The sequence below is a fragment of the Anastrepha obliqua genome, chromosome 1 (assembly GCF_027943255.1).
Source record: "Anastrepha obliqua isolate idAnaObli1 chromosome 1, idAnaObli1_1.0, whole genome shotgun sequence".
NCBI lineage: Eukaryota > Metazoa > Arthropoda > Insecta > Diptera > Tephritidae > Anastrepha > Anastrepha obliqua.
The window spans coordinates 32,331,205-32,348,250 of record NC_072892.1 but is presented as its reverse complement, the minus strand read 5'-3'; the positions used below and the strand labels follow the sequence as shown (position 1 = coordinate 32,348,250).

Here is a 17,046-nt window from a genome sequence, read left to right as displayed (position 1 = left end):
ATTTTCGAAATTATGTTCTGGCTGCCCTTCTGACTTTTGTTTGCTATTTTTACACAGCAAATCAACAATTTTGCCAATGATTGCCATCAGTGATCACTTTTAACGCATTCAATTTGCATATATGTATGTGCATGCTTACACATACGTTCATGCATGAGTTTCTTGTATTTCTATTGCCCTTTATGGCCCGTTTCTAGCACATTGGCCCTTTTTCATTAGCATCTATGCTGCCAACGATCACTCGCCAATAACACAATTTTTCGCAATATTTATGCATTTCAACCTGAAGCCATCTTCATGTCGGTTTCCATATTAGCCACAGCACACATACACTTGAACACACATACATACATATGAACATACATGCGTATATAAGTATATCTATTATACATATCCACATGTTTTTTCTTCTCTTGGCAATCGAATAGTTATGTAAATATTGGCATTGCATTAGTTTGCATGGCTGGCCAACAGAAATCAGACAACTCCAACTCGTTTGTTACCTACCACATAAATTCTATTTTATCTACATATTTTCACTTTTATTTGGTGTTCATGATGAGGAAGTTCTGATTGCGTTTCGCACGTTCGGTGTTGTTCAAGTCCTTCGTTTTGGTGCGCTTCCAATCAGACATAGGAGTGAATTTATAGATTTAGGTACACATACACACACATTCATTTATATGTGTAACTTTTGTTGTCCGCATAATATTTGTGTCTCGGATCCGAATTTTTCGCAAATATGATATTAATAACCATTCCAATGGGTTGAGTTCATTAAAAATTTATTATTATTAAAATTTATTATTATTATTATACATTTTATTGTTTTATTAATTTATTGTTTTATTCGGTTTTGCCTCCATTTAATTTGGCATTATATTCTGTTATTTTAATTCTGTTTAATTATATTCGATTTTATTTTATACTATTTTAGTGTTCTTTACTTTGTGTCGTTTTAATTTGGTTTAATTTTCACTTTTATTTATTTTACTCTATTTTACTAAATTTTATTTTATTCAGTTTATTTCATTTTATTTTATTTTTCATTTACACTTAAGAATTACTTTCACTTCATTTAATTACATTTTTTATTATTATTTTTTTGCATTCAGTTTCATTTTATTTTACTTCAAATTATTTATTTTTTATTTTAATATTACTTAGTTTTAAGTTAATTTTGCTTTTTTACATTTACTTTAATTTTAGTTTATTATATTTTACTTACTATAATTTAATTTTATTTTGTTTTCATTTTTTTTAGTTTTATTTTTTTCATTTCCTTTTTTTAATTACTTTCATTTCATTTTTTATTTTTTATTTTTTTTTTATCTTATTCAGTTTTATGATATTTTATTTTATTTCAAATTATTTATTTTTTATTTCAATATTTCTTTATACTTTTCTTTATTTTATTATGTTTTACTTACTATAATTTAATGCAATTTTATTCTGTTTTATTCATTTTTTTTATTTCTTCTCATTTACTTTTTTAATTACTTTCATTTAATTTAATCTAATTTTTTTTTATTCAGTTTTCCTTTATTTTGCTTCACATTACTTATTTTTTATTAATATTTTTTATTCATTTTTTTATTAATTAGTTACATATATAGTTCATTTTGCTTTTTTAATTTAATTTTATTTTACTTTATTTTATTTTATTTTCCTTACTATACTTTAATTTATTTTTGTTTTACTCAGTTTAATAAAATTTTATTTTATTTTTAATTAACTTTTTTCATTTTTTTTTATTCAGTTTCATTTAATTTTTTTAAGTTTTATTTTATTTTATTTTATATTACTCCAATTTTATTTATTTTATTTAATGCGACTGCTTTTTTACTTTTAATTTAATCTAATTTCATTTTATTTTGCTACCTTTCCTTTTATTTAATTTAATTTATTCTTATCTAATTTTTTTATTTAACTTTATTGTACCAACATTTCGGTACTCTAATTTCATTTCATCAATCTCTCCACACCATTCTCTACAAATTCCTACCTTATCACTTGGAAGTCCATGCTGGCAATACCGGTACTGTCAACTTATTCACATTCTTCTTCGCCTTTACTTCTTTAGTAATTTGTTCGCCTTTTGAAGAATGGCTACGTTTGGTAAATTTGCTATTCGGGCATTAAATTTAAACCAAAATTTGCGACCTTTACAAAGAAATTTCCATAAATTTCAAAGCACAAAAAATGTGCCAAAGAGTTATTCAAAATATTTAGTGTTTGTGGGCGGCGGTGTGACTGCGTTAATATGTGCCAATTATATGAAATCGGAACGAGTGGGTGCTTCTATTCGCATGCGAAAGGTGAGCTAATGTGCAAAAATATTGTAAAATACATTTCCACAACGACGTTAGTGCTTATCATCTGAACTAAAATGAAAACTAACACTTAGACAAATTTTGGGGGAAAGTCAATGATGCCGATTTGATTAAAAGACGCTCAGGCGCGAAGGTGTGTCATTAACTTCTATTTTTGGCAAAAGATTCACTTTTGCATTGTGTGCTTCTTCTTCGCACAGTGCCAGCTGTTTTTTGTTTTGATCTGATCGTAACTAAGACAAAAGCCCCGCCATGAAACAACAACGAGGTTCGGCAACAAGTTGGGGTTATTGCTCTTTTTTTAATCACATTGTGACTTATTTTGCCATAAATATACATATGTATTCATGCATAAATATATGTACTATATATATGTATTGACAACAAGAATGATAGAGGCGAAACAAGTTAACGGAAAGCCCAGAGCGCAAACTTTTCTGCTATGATTGTATTGGCAATATTTTGGGTATTTTGGTTATGAGTCATTTTTAAGTAAAGATTTTTGTCATGTCACAATTCCAACAACAAGCTTGCAGATTAAAGCACATATTGAATTATAATGATAACGTTGTTAAACAGGGGCATAACGATACAGTCACTTGGATTATCTACGATGACAACTTTTGCAAAACTAATTAAACTAAATAATTAAGTACAATAATCCCCACTCAATGGAATGTTGAAAACCCCCAAATTTGTATTTGAGTAAACCAGTAAATTCTTTAATCAGCACTTCTTTTTATAGAAAAATCGCTCAATCAAAGAAATTACTTTTAAAAGAATTAAATAAAATGAAATACTTATTTATTTACGCGCTTACTCACATTATTGGATATTTGGCCAAGCTCTGTGTGTCTTGTTGTTGTTTTACCAATTTAGTGGCCTACGGTTTTATGCCGCCTCCGAACGGCAGATAGGCCTTTTTATAAGTCTTTTTTTCATGACAGAAATACGCTCGAAAGTTTGCCATTGCCTACCTGGGGGTTACGGATATAAAAAACCCCTTTCTATCGTTTGTTTTTTTTTATACCCACAATGGAAATCTAACCCAAGCCTTACCGAGAGGTAGTCACGCACAAATCCATTCCGGCTATTGTAATACGGAAACTTTATAATTTAATAAAAAATACCAAATTATATACAATGAATTCTAAAAATCTTCTTCATCTTCTTGATTGGCGCAAGAGAAGGGCTTCCTCTGCTACCACAGCTGGTACTGCATCGAATACTTGCAGAGCCGGGGCGTTTGTATGCATTCGGACTACATGACCCAGCCAACGAAGCCGGTGGATCTTTATTCGCTGTATAATGTCCTAAATCTAAAAATGTCCATATACTCGAAGTTTACATTAAATGGGCTATATAACTACATAACCAAAAAAAAAATCTACAAATTCTGGTTAAAAATTTGAAAGTTTTAATGTAATTTTTACGAGAACGAGACTTGCATACAACAACTACTGGAGCCCACAGGACTTAAAAACAGCTTTCGCCGAGAATCGCTTACCACTTTCATGAATTCTCACGCCCGAAAGCCGTTATCGGAGTCCAACCACCATACATCGCAGACAATCACCATCAGCTGGCTCGTAAGACCCGCGTTACATTGGCACAATTACGATCGGAATATTTTCCCAGATTAAACTTCTACTTATCCAGAATGCACCCAGATATGATCAATATAAGTCCGGCATCTTAAGCTTCCCCATATGACACTAACCCGATTAAATCCACTAAGGGGGCGTCCATAAATTACGTGAGATATTTAAGGAGGGAGGGGGTCGAGTCAAATCTCATCTAATCTCACGTTGGAGAGAGGGGGCGGTCTCGGCAAATATCACGCAATTTTTTTCTGATTGACACAAAAAAAATTATACTATTTTAGTCCATTATCCAGATTGTACATGCTGAAGATTTAATCTTAAGCGTAATCGTAGTATTATTAAGATTATTCACTAATTCGTTCGAAAGAAAATAATTTTATTCATACTTCGACGTTATAAATCACTGCTCTCAAACCGCCATATTTGTTTTATACCAAATAGCTCAATTTAATCTGAATTTACGGTACAGTGTAGCTCGTCGTTTGTTTTCGCGCCACTATCAGCCGAACGTGCGACTCAATGAACAAGAGCGTACGAGCTGAGTGGCAGCGACACACGGACAGGTTCCAACCTTCTTTGTTTAGAGAGAGCCAATATTTACTCCAGGTACATTACAGTTGATTCATATCAAATCTTTATGCGTGCCTATTTTATTTTTTTTTTTTTAGTTTTTTAACGAGCTCGAATGTCAACAAATTTTTATTAAGAGTTACAAAGGGAAATTGTTTTTAATTTTTTTTTAGGTTGTGAAATGCGATGATCAGAACTGCTGCAGCCCACGCCGGAATGATCTGCATATTATTCTTCACGACCGTTTTCTGCCACCTCCATACCCCATCACTTAGGTTGATTGACGTTTGATAATTCCGGACTTTAAAGAACATTACGGAAAGTCATTTGCTCCATTTCTAATACGCCTACCGATTCAACCGCTGAATGCCTTTATCAGCACGCCTTATGATCTCTATTGCCCAAGTATACGTGATGATTTAGAGAAAAGATGCTGCAGTACATGCGGTATTTACTTCTATCACAAGAGCTGCAGAGCACAGGCAAGCAGCTCACATTGCACCAGCTAAGCAAGCACGTATGTACCGCAAATTTGCGACCCTCACGGATTGTCGCAAGACCAGCTAATGAGTTACTGTGCGCAAGCGTCAACGGCTTAGAGTGGATAGATCAGAACGAAGTTGAAGGAGCAGATGATTTTACTGAAAATCATATGGACATGTTGGTCCCAATAGTTTCTCTTGAAACCGCGCATGATTCTCCATGGACTGAATTAGAGTAGATATTCTTTTTTTAATCGCAGTAGTTACGATTGTTAAATTTTTATTACACTTATAATTCTCAGCAATATTGATTACTAGTCGTAAATAAAAGCACGAAGTATTTTTTTTTTCTTTTTACAATAACAATCTAACGCGTTTACATAAGAAACCCACATTTTTAAAAATCTCACGTGAGATTGGGGAATGGGGAGGGGGTTGAATAAAATCTCACGACATCTCATCAGGGGGGGAGGGAGGTACAGAAAATTGAAAAAAACACCTCACGTAATTTATGGACGCCGCCTAATCTGACACGCTTTTCCCTTTGGTCCCACCCTGTTGAAGCAGTCTGTTTTCTGGCCTGTCGTTAGATGATATAGGCGACCACGACCGATGACTTAGTAAACTGCTGCAACAACAACAACACGGCCGATGACTTCACTGCACTTTTCTTGGTTTTGTCAACTACTCCAACAACAACAACAAATTAGTTTCTCCGCTGATATCACTTTGTATGAATGCGCCTTGCTATGGAATAAATAAATTTTATGAAAACGAAATGAACAGATTTATTTACTGTCATTTTTCGATGAATCAATTATCCCTTAAAGATCAAGTTCACTAATAAATTTATATCCGTTTAGCCGTGAAATTGCTTTAGAAAACAATCGACAAAGTCAAGTTTACAAATTGTCTACACAAATCCCATTGTACTCACCAGAACTTAACGAATTCGTTCCGACCTGCAACAATGCAAAACTTATTGAATCATTTTTGAATTCGTATGTATGCCACCCAGTGTGTAAATAATGACGGCGCTTAATCCACGACAACCCAATGTCAAAGTTGCCAGCAGAGAGACAGACAAACAATAGCACTCCCGCCAAGATCAGTCATAACAGAATTCCATAACCAACCAATAAAAAAAAAAGAAAAAATATTAATAATAATAACAATTACACAAAGCACCCACACAGTGTTAACAATAGCGTAACATGCATACATACATATATATGTATAGGAGCATATTTCTGTTTTGATCTGCAACAGCCATTGCAACAATATCCCTCCCTAATATAACAACAAATCTACAAACAAATATGTATACTTGCAACAATGTGCGGGTGCATACATACATACATTTGTACACATGTGTTTATCTATTTATTGTATGGCATTCTACTCAAATTTGAATGCAATTAAATTTTGAATGATTTACAATTGAAGACAAAGGTGGAGTCGAAATTGTTTGGCTGTCCTTCGCACAATGCATCAATGCGTCTTAACAAATCCTGTTTTGGCCAAGACACACCGTCTTTCTACCGTTTTTTCTGCTCTTGCCACCGACGATGATGCATACTCGTTACGTGAATTGATTGTTGTGGCTGCCACTGTCAATTGCCACCTACAAAACAACCAAAATTATAGCATAAATTTATTTCTGTTTTTAAATGTGTATGGGTATGGAGTTGTGTATGTGTGTAGGAATGTGAATTGCTGTTGAATGTCGTGTAAAGGATTATTCCAGACCATTATAAAAAATTATCAGCACTAGCAACCGCAAGTAGGTGGGCCAAAGCATCAACACAACAGAAAAATTTAAATTTTTTATATCAATAAATGTGAATAGGCACCCTTTTGACTCCCACGAGACCTTCATGACCCAGCAGACATGTCACCAGGCAAGTGTACTGCGATTGAGATATGTAACCAGCACAAAGACATGTATTACAATATTCGATTGTTTGTGTATCTGTAGTTTGTGGTAAACGCTTGGGTGGCAAGCGCAGGCGCGACGACTTCTAAATAAGTTGTACTATTTCAGGACAGATGATATAATAAGAGCATTACTATTTATTGTATATTGTGGGCTTAACAGTTGCTAGGCGCTAGCTGGCATTTTCGTGCGATTATTTATTACGATTTTCGACATGGGTTATCCAGGCAAGGGTACCTTATTACTTCAACCTTTGGTAAATGAAATTGAATGAATTTAATGGCAGACGTCCTTGCTAATATGCGAATGGCGAATTTGATAAGAAGAGCTCAAAATCATTTGTTATGTCAGAAAACATTTATGCTGTGCCAAAAATTTATAGTGGCATGGTGAAAGGTTGAAGCAACCTGCGCTATTAGTAGTGAACAGGGGGCAATATTTTAGTAGTGAACAAAGAATTATTCGCGATGGATCTAACAGAATCTGAGGATGCCTGTAAAAATATATAAATCAAAATAGGTCCATTATGTATTAAAAAGATGTCTTGAGTAGCTTCAAAACACATCTATGTATAAGATCGTGACTGGTGATGAATGAGGCATCCATGAAGAAGGTATGCAAACTGTTCACTAGACAGGGCTAGTTTACTGGGGCGGCAGCCCTTGGTCGGGAAGAACCCGAGTCATTCCGGTAACGTAGAACCGGCTGCCATGGGAATGATATTGTAGCAGGTTAAACTCCTACTTATCCAGAATTGACCCCGACATACCAAACATATGTCCGGCATGTGAAGGCACCCCCCACTTCACTAACCACCTTTTCACATGCCCTTTAAAACCCACTCATCTAACATCCCTCTCCCTCTGAACCCAACCTGTCGAAACAGTATGTTTCCTGGGCCTACCTTTATTTTGACATAAGGAGGACTGCTATTTATATATTTCTGAACTTAGGCACTTGTACTGTTGTCGGGTGTATTGTTGATGTTAACATTCGAAAGCTTAACATATTTTACCTCAAACGCATTCAGGACTTGTTGAAGTGTGAGCCATATTAGTGTTGATTACAGTGACCTTAAAAATTCATCTCCGAAAAAAATGTAATTAAACATTTTCGTGCGACCATTTAAGGAAAACATTGATGAGCTAAAATCTTTATATGGCATGCAAGCACCATCGTTTAATACAGTAAAATCAGGTACAATGAATTTTTCCCATGTCCGCTCTTCATTCACCGACGAATTTTGATAAAGTCTTCCAAAATCAGTTGTGCCATAAAGTATCGATACTGCACACGAAATGATTGGGCAAGGTCGTCTTGTCACACACCGTAAATTGAGGCTTTCATGGGCATCGGTATGGCGAGCAGCAATAAAATTTTGCATGGTCACCTTGTGGTAAAAAAGGTGTGTTCGCGTTGCATCCAACACAATTTAAAAAACGTCCAGGAAATGTGGCTGGACAAAATTCTCCGAAAATTGGTTCAAATGAATGCAAAAGTGTATTCATCATTATGGAAAATATTTTGAAGAGAAATACAACCGTTTTCAACCACCGATGTTCATTTTTCCATTGTTGGGCCAGAAATATAAATAGCAACCCGCGAACAACCGTCAAAAATGAGTAATTCTCCACCACCCACACTTTGGTTTCCACAGCAGTTCTACGTTTTCCTACGTTACCGCAACGATCCCGGATTTATATCCGACCAAGGGCTGACATTCCAACAGGATTCCTCAAACATTTAGGGGGCATGTTTATACTTTTACAACACACATCTATTCAAACGAGAGTGTTTTCTACTACTCAAAACATCCAATGGATCATCTGCTGTAAATCCTTGTTTGATATCCAGTTATGTTTTCTCGTACATAAAACGCAAACTACGCGGGCAACAATTTGCGCCTGCAGAGGAAGCCGTTTATGCCTTGCAAAACCATGGTTAGTAGGTGCCTCAAAAATTTTATGAAAAAAACCAACGAATCATTTTCAGTGACAAGAAAACTTTTTTCTATTTTTCATTATTACGCTCACAGTAAAATTAATGGCCCTAGCAAGTGCATCATGCGCTTCACAGTTGGGTTGTTATGATACATTTTCTGGTGTGAGAATATCATTTTGTATGTCATTATCGGATTTTTTGCTCATTGAAATGGGTATATACTTGTATGTATGTATGTATGTATGTACATGTGAATGCATTTTATTTTACTCTATTTCTGGAGGTGCGCTTTTGAATTCAAAATTTGGGAGCGTAAAGGCATTCCAGCCTTTTAATGGTTGTTAATGCCAAATTTATGCATATTATAAAAATTTATGAAAATGCTGTAGTCTGCTGTTTTATTGCAGCCAATAACAATAATAATAACGACATTGATGTCAATGAAGTTTGAATGATAAAATAACACATTTGTAAATGGGAGAATGGAGGGCAGGGAGAGCCTCAAAACAGCAAAAAGAAATCAATTATCATACACAAATAAAAAACATTTCATTCAGCTGATATGTAAATTTATTTTTATTTATATAAAATTAGCTTACAACATAAATCTTATAAGCTATTTTAAGTTAGGAGCTATAGCAGCGAGGCCTTAAGCTCGATAATTTTATATACATATGCATACTTCCATTCTTAAACTTAGTAGATACAATTTTATTTTAAATCTTATGGTAAAGATTGGTTCTTTTGAGGAATTTTGTTATTAGGGATATTGACTCAGGAGAAGTCTTAGAAGTTATCGCCACTGTACCCTAACAGGAAGTTAAGTTAACAATATAACTGAAGTAAATCATGGCTTCAACCAAAATTACGCCTAGGAGAGAACGCCCATCGAAGGATAGGACTTGTCGAATTGCTTTCAACGAAGTCAATCGCCTATTACAATGAGGTTATGTAACCACCAACAACTGTTTTCTAGGTTTACAGGGCCCAGCACTCGAAGTGTAACCAACTTCAGACCGCTCGCACAGCTGATGCACGGGCATCTCACAATGGCTCTCAAATTCACCAGACGCGAATCCAATGGATTATTCTCTTTGGGCCATTTGGAGAGCAAGGTCCGAACTAAAAGATTCATCAGTCTCGAGGCGCTGAAAAAATCCATTGCCCGCGAGTAGGCCAAAATACCTGCAAGTCACATTCGGGCAGCTTGTGACTCGCTTCTGGACCGTCTCAAGGCCATAGTGAAGGCAAAATGTGGTCATATCGAGCAAAAGTAAATTGATTCTTGATTTTGAATTATTTTCACACATTTTTTACTTTGAATTGAATAAAAGTAGTTTTCCAAACTTTATGAACGTTTATGATATTTTTAATTGGTTACATTTCGAGTGCCGGACCCAGTAGTGTGCTCATGATTGTTCATTTGTATTTAATTCCGAAGGCTTCCAGTAGCTTAGCTTCCCTGTATAGATGTACAAGAGATTTTAAAGACCACTATACTGGGAAAGCACTTTTTAACACACAAATTCGCTCAAAATGTTTCGATTATTTGGTTCCAATTTTTAGTTGTCCTGCTAGAAGAATCGAGTGCAAAGAAAATGCATTTGTTTTGCTCTGCAATCTCTTCATTTTTTTTTTAACTTTTTCCATTTTAAAGTGCACGCTGCAAATTTATAAGTCGTGCATCGCTGGGAAATAGAGGAACTGTCCAGTCTTTGATCAAGCCTCCGGTGGCATTAATATCCCTTATCTTCTTGAGCAGGTTTCTAAATCCCTCACAGAACCGTTCGTTTCCATTTTTCGTTTTATGGAACTACTTTTCCTTCGCTCCAATCTTTAGATTTCCTAGCGAGTTTAATAATATTTCAAAGATATAAGATATTAATGTTTCCTCCCCAAAAGGCAGGAGCCCGTTCTTGATTATTTTTATTATTAGATTGCGCAATAAATGATTTTAATTTTAATTATACACTTTGTTTGATCTAAGCTGTTAGATTTGCTTCATAGGCTGCATAAATTGAAATTATAAAACTATTTTTGCTTCTTCACTAGAAGTCCCTTGTCACTAGCCGCTCATAAATCACAGTCGTCCTCGCCATATTTACTATACGTCATACACGAAGAAGTCTATAGTCAGAATCATATTCTCGCGGGCCTATCTGAATTTACAACTTTTCATTAACTTTTCAAAATTTGTGACGCTAAAAGCACAAATCAACTCAGAGAAATTCACAATTAAGTGGAAATGGAGTAGCATCGTATCTTTTTTTAATTATGATGGCAAGTAAATACATTTTGTTATTGAAATTTATGTTTGCACTTCATTGCGAATTTCCCTATTGGATTTCAATTACTCGCTTGTTACTGTTACATATTCCCACTAAAAATACCCAACGGCGTCATGTAGACATGAGAATTCATAACCTGGAATTGCGTAATAAATGAAAAAAAATGTTGATGACTTGTATTTTTTAACAAAAAATCACAATAATTTGTCAAATAGTTCAAAGAGAAGACACCAGTCATTGATAGCCTCGTAGCCGGAGATTGAAAATAATTTTGGTTATGGTTTTTGGCAGAACAAAAAATATATAAATAAAATATATTTAAATAAAAAATAAATCAAATAATTATATTTAAATAAAAAAATTAATAAAATATATTTAATTAAAAATAAATAAATAAAGTATATATAAAAATATATTTAAATAATAAAAATATTTGTTTTAACCCAGGCGCAGTTGAACAGTTAGTAGCAGCAGAGCAAAAAGAGGATTAGCGATGTCTTTTATTTTTGTTTCTGGTCGCTAATATGTCAAAACCTATAAACAAAGATTGAAAATTTAGAGTAATTAAAAAAAACTTGACAATTTAGAGACCAAATAAATAAATAAAAAAACAAAACAGCTGCTCTACTGATACTTCCTATTCAATATGCCTTCGTCTGCACCAAACATTTTCAAATGTTGTTTTTCTTTGAGTGAGAGAAATACTTTATTTTTCATTATTCAGACATTTGCGGAGATTTTTTTTCAAACTTTTTAATGCAATTCTTATAATAAGTTATTAAATGTTTTCTATTAAAAATAAGCTTCAGTGAACAGCAGAAAAATCATGCAGATAAAATTAAATTATTTTTTTTTTTTTGTCTTTAAATTGTTGCTTTCTCACTGTATTTGAATATTTTTTCTTATTGTTCTTTTAATTTATTACTAACCTTACAAGACAGTGCTGAGTACTTTCGGCAAAAATTCCAACACATTTACAATTATTTTATTAGTCTCTAATATATGCGCATTATCAGAATGGCATTATCCTTTCCCCTAGTCGGTGTGAATTCTATCTCTCTTTTACCAATAGCAATTTCATATAAGTGAAAACTATATCTACTGTACTTTAAACGGCAAGGCAACTAATTTGTAGGTATGCTTACAATGTGGCTGCTTTGAAAAAAGTACTAGTGTGAAATTTTGCTGTGTTTGTTGTATGGTCGCCATAGCCGAATGCTTGGCCATAGCTTGGCTAAAATTTGAAAATGCGTGAGTGAGATGTAAGAGTTTGATACAAGAGTTGAATACAAGAAATATTAGTTTAATATGTTTCTATATTAAATAAAACATTTTATGATAGCGGAACAAAAACTCCTCATTGTCATCAGTGCTGATTACTTTTTAACGAAAATGAGAAGTTCTGTATCAGTGCTGATTACTTTTTAACGAAAATGAGGAGTTTTTGTCATCAGTGCTGATTACTTTTTGATAATGAAAATGAGTACATAGTTTAGCCCATCAGTGCTGATTACTTTCTGATTATTAGTACTGAGAAGTTTGTGATGATGACAATGAGAAGTTTAGTTGTCAGCAGTTATTACATTGTAAGAATAACAATGATTAGTTGTCTTGCCTTTAGACCCTAGTAGATATATTTCTCAGTTATAAGAAAGGGGAAACTATCAGAGTTTTCCCATGGCTAGAACCAAAATGTGTTGTGTAATGATGATAGTGATGATGATAATATGAGTGCTTATATGATAGTCAGCTGTATTGTAGGGTAGGATTTGTGTTTTTTAAAACCTTTGAAAATGTGGGTAGAAAACTGTAATTATGTGACCCAGGGGTTCATCAATAAGAACAGAAACACAATTTTCACTTAACTAAAATATAAATAAATAAATTCTTAGTTTTTTTATAATACATTGCGTACTTTCCTTTTTATTTTTAATTTTTATTTTTTTTTTTTTTTTGTTCGTTATTAGTATTTTATTTTTATTTATTTTTATTTTTTTTAATTTTTTGTTTCGTAATTTTTTTCTGTTATTTCAACTTATATATTATATATATATATATAATTGGCGCGTACACCTTTTTGGGGTGTTTGGCCGAGCTCCTCCTCCTATTTGTGGCGTGCGTCTTGATGTAGTTTCACAAATGGAGGGATCTACAGTTTCAAGCCGATTCCGAACGGCAGATATTTTTATGAGGAGCTTTTTTATGGCAGAAATACACTCGGAGGTTTGCCATTACCTGCCTAGGGGTGACCGCTATTAGAAAAAACTTTTCCTGCATTTTGGTCTTTCACCGAGACTCGAACCAACGTTCTCTCTCTGAAATCCGAATGGTAGTCACGCACCAACCCATTCGGCTACGGCGGCCGTTATTTCAACTTACTTGCAATAAATTTGATACCCACATTAATGTTTCATTATTGTCTACAGAATTTAACATTTTAAATTTACCTTTTCCCTCTACTTTGCCCAACCCAACCGCACTTTCGTGCACAATCAGCAGCTCAGATATCAATCGCTCACATTTTTCATTTATTACAACATCTTCATACACTTTCTTTAGAATTCAGCGATCCTTTTTTTATTTTAAACAGATAAAATTTATCGCACTATTCCATTCCGTGCACATTCATCAATTCAACACCGTTTTTCTGCATCTGTGGTTTTGTAAACATTTAAAAAACTGATTTAATACCAACTTAAATGTTTGCGCAAAGCTCGAAAGTATAGAATTACAAATTTCGCCAATCCATTAATCAACCCCAAAACTGGTTGTCTGTAAATACATACCTGAATATTCACTTCCTACGCACTGTATAGAACTTACATTTACACTCCTTTTTCTCTCAACTTTATTTTTACTTTCTTTCCGTACAGGCCGAAGACGAAAATTTGCTAAAGAAACTGACGTCACGTGAGCGGCGCTTCATCAAGTTCGCATCGGTCGAGTACCAAGGGCAATTGTATATGACGCCTCAGGATTTTCTGGACTCTGTGGTTGAGCAGGAGCCAAGACGTAAGTTAATTTTTATTTGAAATGCGAATTATTTATTCTTCTTCTACTTAAGTAGCGCTCATCTAAAGTAAGAAACATAGTACAATTCGAGCATAGAGTTAAATGAGCATCATTTCATTGAATATTTTACGATAGGCCAGGGAATGAATTTATGTTTAGTTTTGTTTAAGATAGATTTAATGTTAGTTGGAAATTCGTTCATGAGGATTTTATATTTGACGTAAATTGAAAATTAAAGTAAGGAAATATAGACGGAAAGTTCTGCCCAAAATGCTTCTGCTGAAATTGTAAATGCTCCCAGGCGCCATTTCTTAGGTATTATTAAAAGTGAAAGCTAATTTATGAAATTCTTTAATTTATATATTTTTTATGAAAATCTTATTGCATTCTTTTTCGTATTTTTTTCTTTTTCTTCTTCTTCTTCTATGTTGTAATAAATCTCTTATGGTTGTTCAAATTTAAAAATCATCTTTTCTAACTAATAAAATACAACATAAAATATTCAAAAATGTTTTATAACTTAAAATAATAAAAAAAAAATTTTTTTGGAGAACAATAATCCATTAGTCTTTTTAATTATTTCTGGTTATATCCTAATTTTTCTTCCAACGGTTAAGAATCAAGATTTCTTTATTTTTCTTTTTTTTTTAATATAATCGGCTACTTATAATTAAAAAGCAGAAACAAAGTTAACCCATTACACCATAACGTTCGATATATCGGACATGAGTTAAATTAAATTTGTATCAAGCAAGTGTGATGTGGAGGTGGCTTAAAGGTTGTAATCGAAAGAAAACTATTTCTTCAACAATGGCAACCCTTCATTTGTCGACCCATCGCAAAGAGTTCCCGTTATTTTAAATTTTTCAGTATGGCGGATTGCAAGCAGACTTTTTCTCGTAAAGGGTAAAATATTTTTTTATATTTTTTGGGTATATTTTTAGCAAACAATTTTAGTGACAAGTGTTTATTAGTGCATAAGTGTGTTAGTAAGCAAAACATAAAAAATTGTGAAGTTTGCTTCATTATCAAGCATTTACTGTAGTATTTAGTTGTGGCGTCCGATATATCGAACCTTATGCATAGCAGGCTCTAAGTGGTTTGGTTTTTTGCGTTTTCCAGATTGACTGTATATGAAATTTTGAGCCTTTTAGAGAGCGACGATGGAAATATTAACAATGAAAATATTATTTACGAAGAGCCACCAATCGAACTTGAAGACCAAGCCACAGATGAGGACAGTGATAAATCGGATGAAGAGCACGATGCTAATTTGAACCATTTAGGACCGAAGTTATTGAGAACTAAGAGCGAACTCCGTCGTTTTCACACAAATAGGGGATATAATCAAGATCAGTGTTTGCACGAGTCCTCTTCGAGTAGCGATAGCGGAGATAATGTACCACTTTCGACTTTAAAGAAAGGGTTACAACCAGTCAAGAAAAGAAGAGTTGACTTATGGAAGAAACAAATCCCAAATTTTTCTTGCACAGAATTCAGTCAGCAAATACCATCAGAAGAAGCTTTTAACTGTAAGACTCCTACAGACTTTTTTAAATTGTTTTTCAATCAGGAATTGATCAAAAAAATTGTGGACCAAAGTAATATTTACGCTGGGCAGAAGAATAAACAGCTGATGGTTACTGAAGATGAAATGTATGTCATTTTGGGAGGAATGATACTTTCAGGATACACTAAGTTACCAAATAAACGACTTTATTTTTCCAGAGACAACGATGTTCCAAAACTTCTTTCCGAAAATATAAGGTGTAGCAGGTTTGAATCAATACTCGATCAATACAAACTTGCACCTCAATGATAATAGCCAAATAGCTGCATCTTCTGATAGACTGTATAAATTGCGCCCGTTACTAGATAGTCTCGGGAATTCTTTCCAAAAGCACTACGGCATAGACGATCATTATAGTGTCGATGAAAGCATGATTCCATATTACGGAAAGCACTACGCTAAACAATTTATAAAGGGAAAGCCCATTAGGTTTCGATTTATATTAAAAATTGGCCTTTGTGCGCAAGCACTCGATATATGGTTGCCTTTAGTTTATATACAGGAAAAAGTGCTGAGAAAAAAACCTTTGGGCTAGGTAGAGATGTAGTCCTCACCCTTTTAGACCTTGCAAAGTTACCATCTAATAATGGGATAAAAATGTATTTCTATAATTTCTTTACATCTTTAAGTTTGTTGAAGCACCTCCGAGAAATAGGATGTAATATGGACACTGAGTCCTTGTTTGCATTTAGGAGGCATGTGGCTCGAACTCTGCTTGTCACACGGAACACCCCCCATCAAGGACGAAAACCAGCTACACCATTGTCCACTACACGGTTTGATTGCCTCAACCATTGGATTGTTCCAATAAATTCCGAACGTCGTTGTGCAAATAAGTGTGGTGAGAAATCAAAATACAAATGCCAAAAATATGAAGTAGGCCTCCATCCTAAGTGCTTCATGGAGTATCATGTAGAGCCCAATACCTAAATATATTTTATGTATAATTAATTTACTTGTATTTCTTCATTTTCAGTAATATTTTAAAGAAATTTTGCTAGGAGCATTTGGTTTTTTTTATTTCTCGTGAGATAACTTGAGGGGCCGGTATGCATAACGTTCGATAAATCGGACGGCTTGTTTACAACAAACTACAGACAAATGTGTAACTTTTCTTTCACCACTCGATTTATGTGATCTCCACAACCCGAAATTTTCACAGAAATTCATTATAAGTATAAGGGCAAACTTTATGCAGTAATGGGTTAATAAATCATTAAACAGATTCTTAAAAAAAATGCATTCAATCGGTAATCATTACAATTAATTATTTAACGGCTTCAGATGAGATTAATGATCTGGAATTTATT

General features: G+C 33.8%; 1 protein-coding gene across 8 annotated transcripts in view; it reads left to right on the top strand.

Annotated features, from left to right (window-relative positions):
• The first annotated feature begins 2,090 nt into the window (after window positions 1-2,090).
• The window catches only part of LOC129236324 (calcium uptake protein 3, mitochondrial), a 48,949-nt gene continuing 33,993 nt past the window's right edge, over window positions 2,091-17,046 (top strand). For all 8 annotated transcript variants that reach the window (XM_054870653.1, XM_054870647.1, XM_054870649.1 and 5 more), the window contains exons 1-2: window positions 2,091-2,318; window positions 14,028-14,166. In XM_054870653.1, coding sequence (XP_054726628.1) covers window positions 2,106-2,318; window positions 14,028-14,166 — 352 coding nt within the window. In that variant the 5' untranslated portion in view covers window positions 2,091-2,105. The remainder of the gene's footprint in view (window positions 2,319-14,027; window positions 14,167-17,046) is intronic.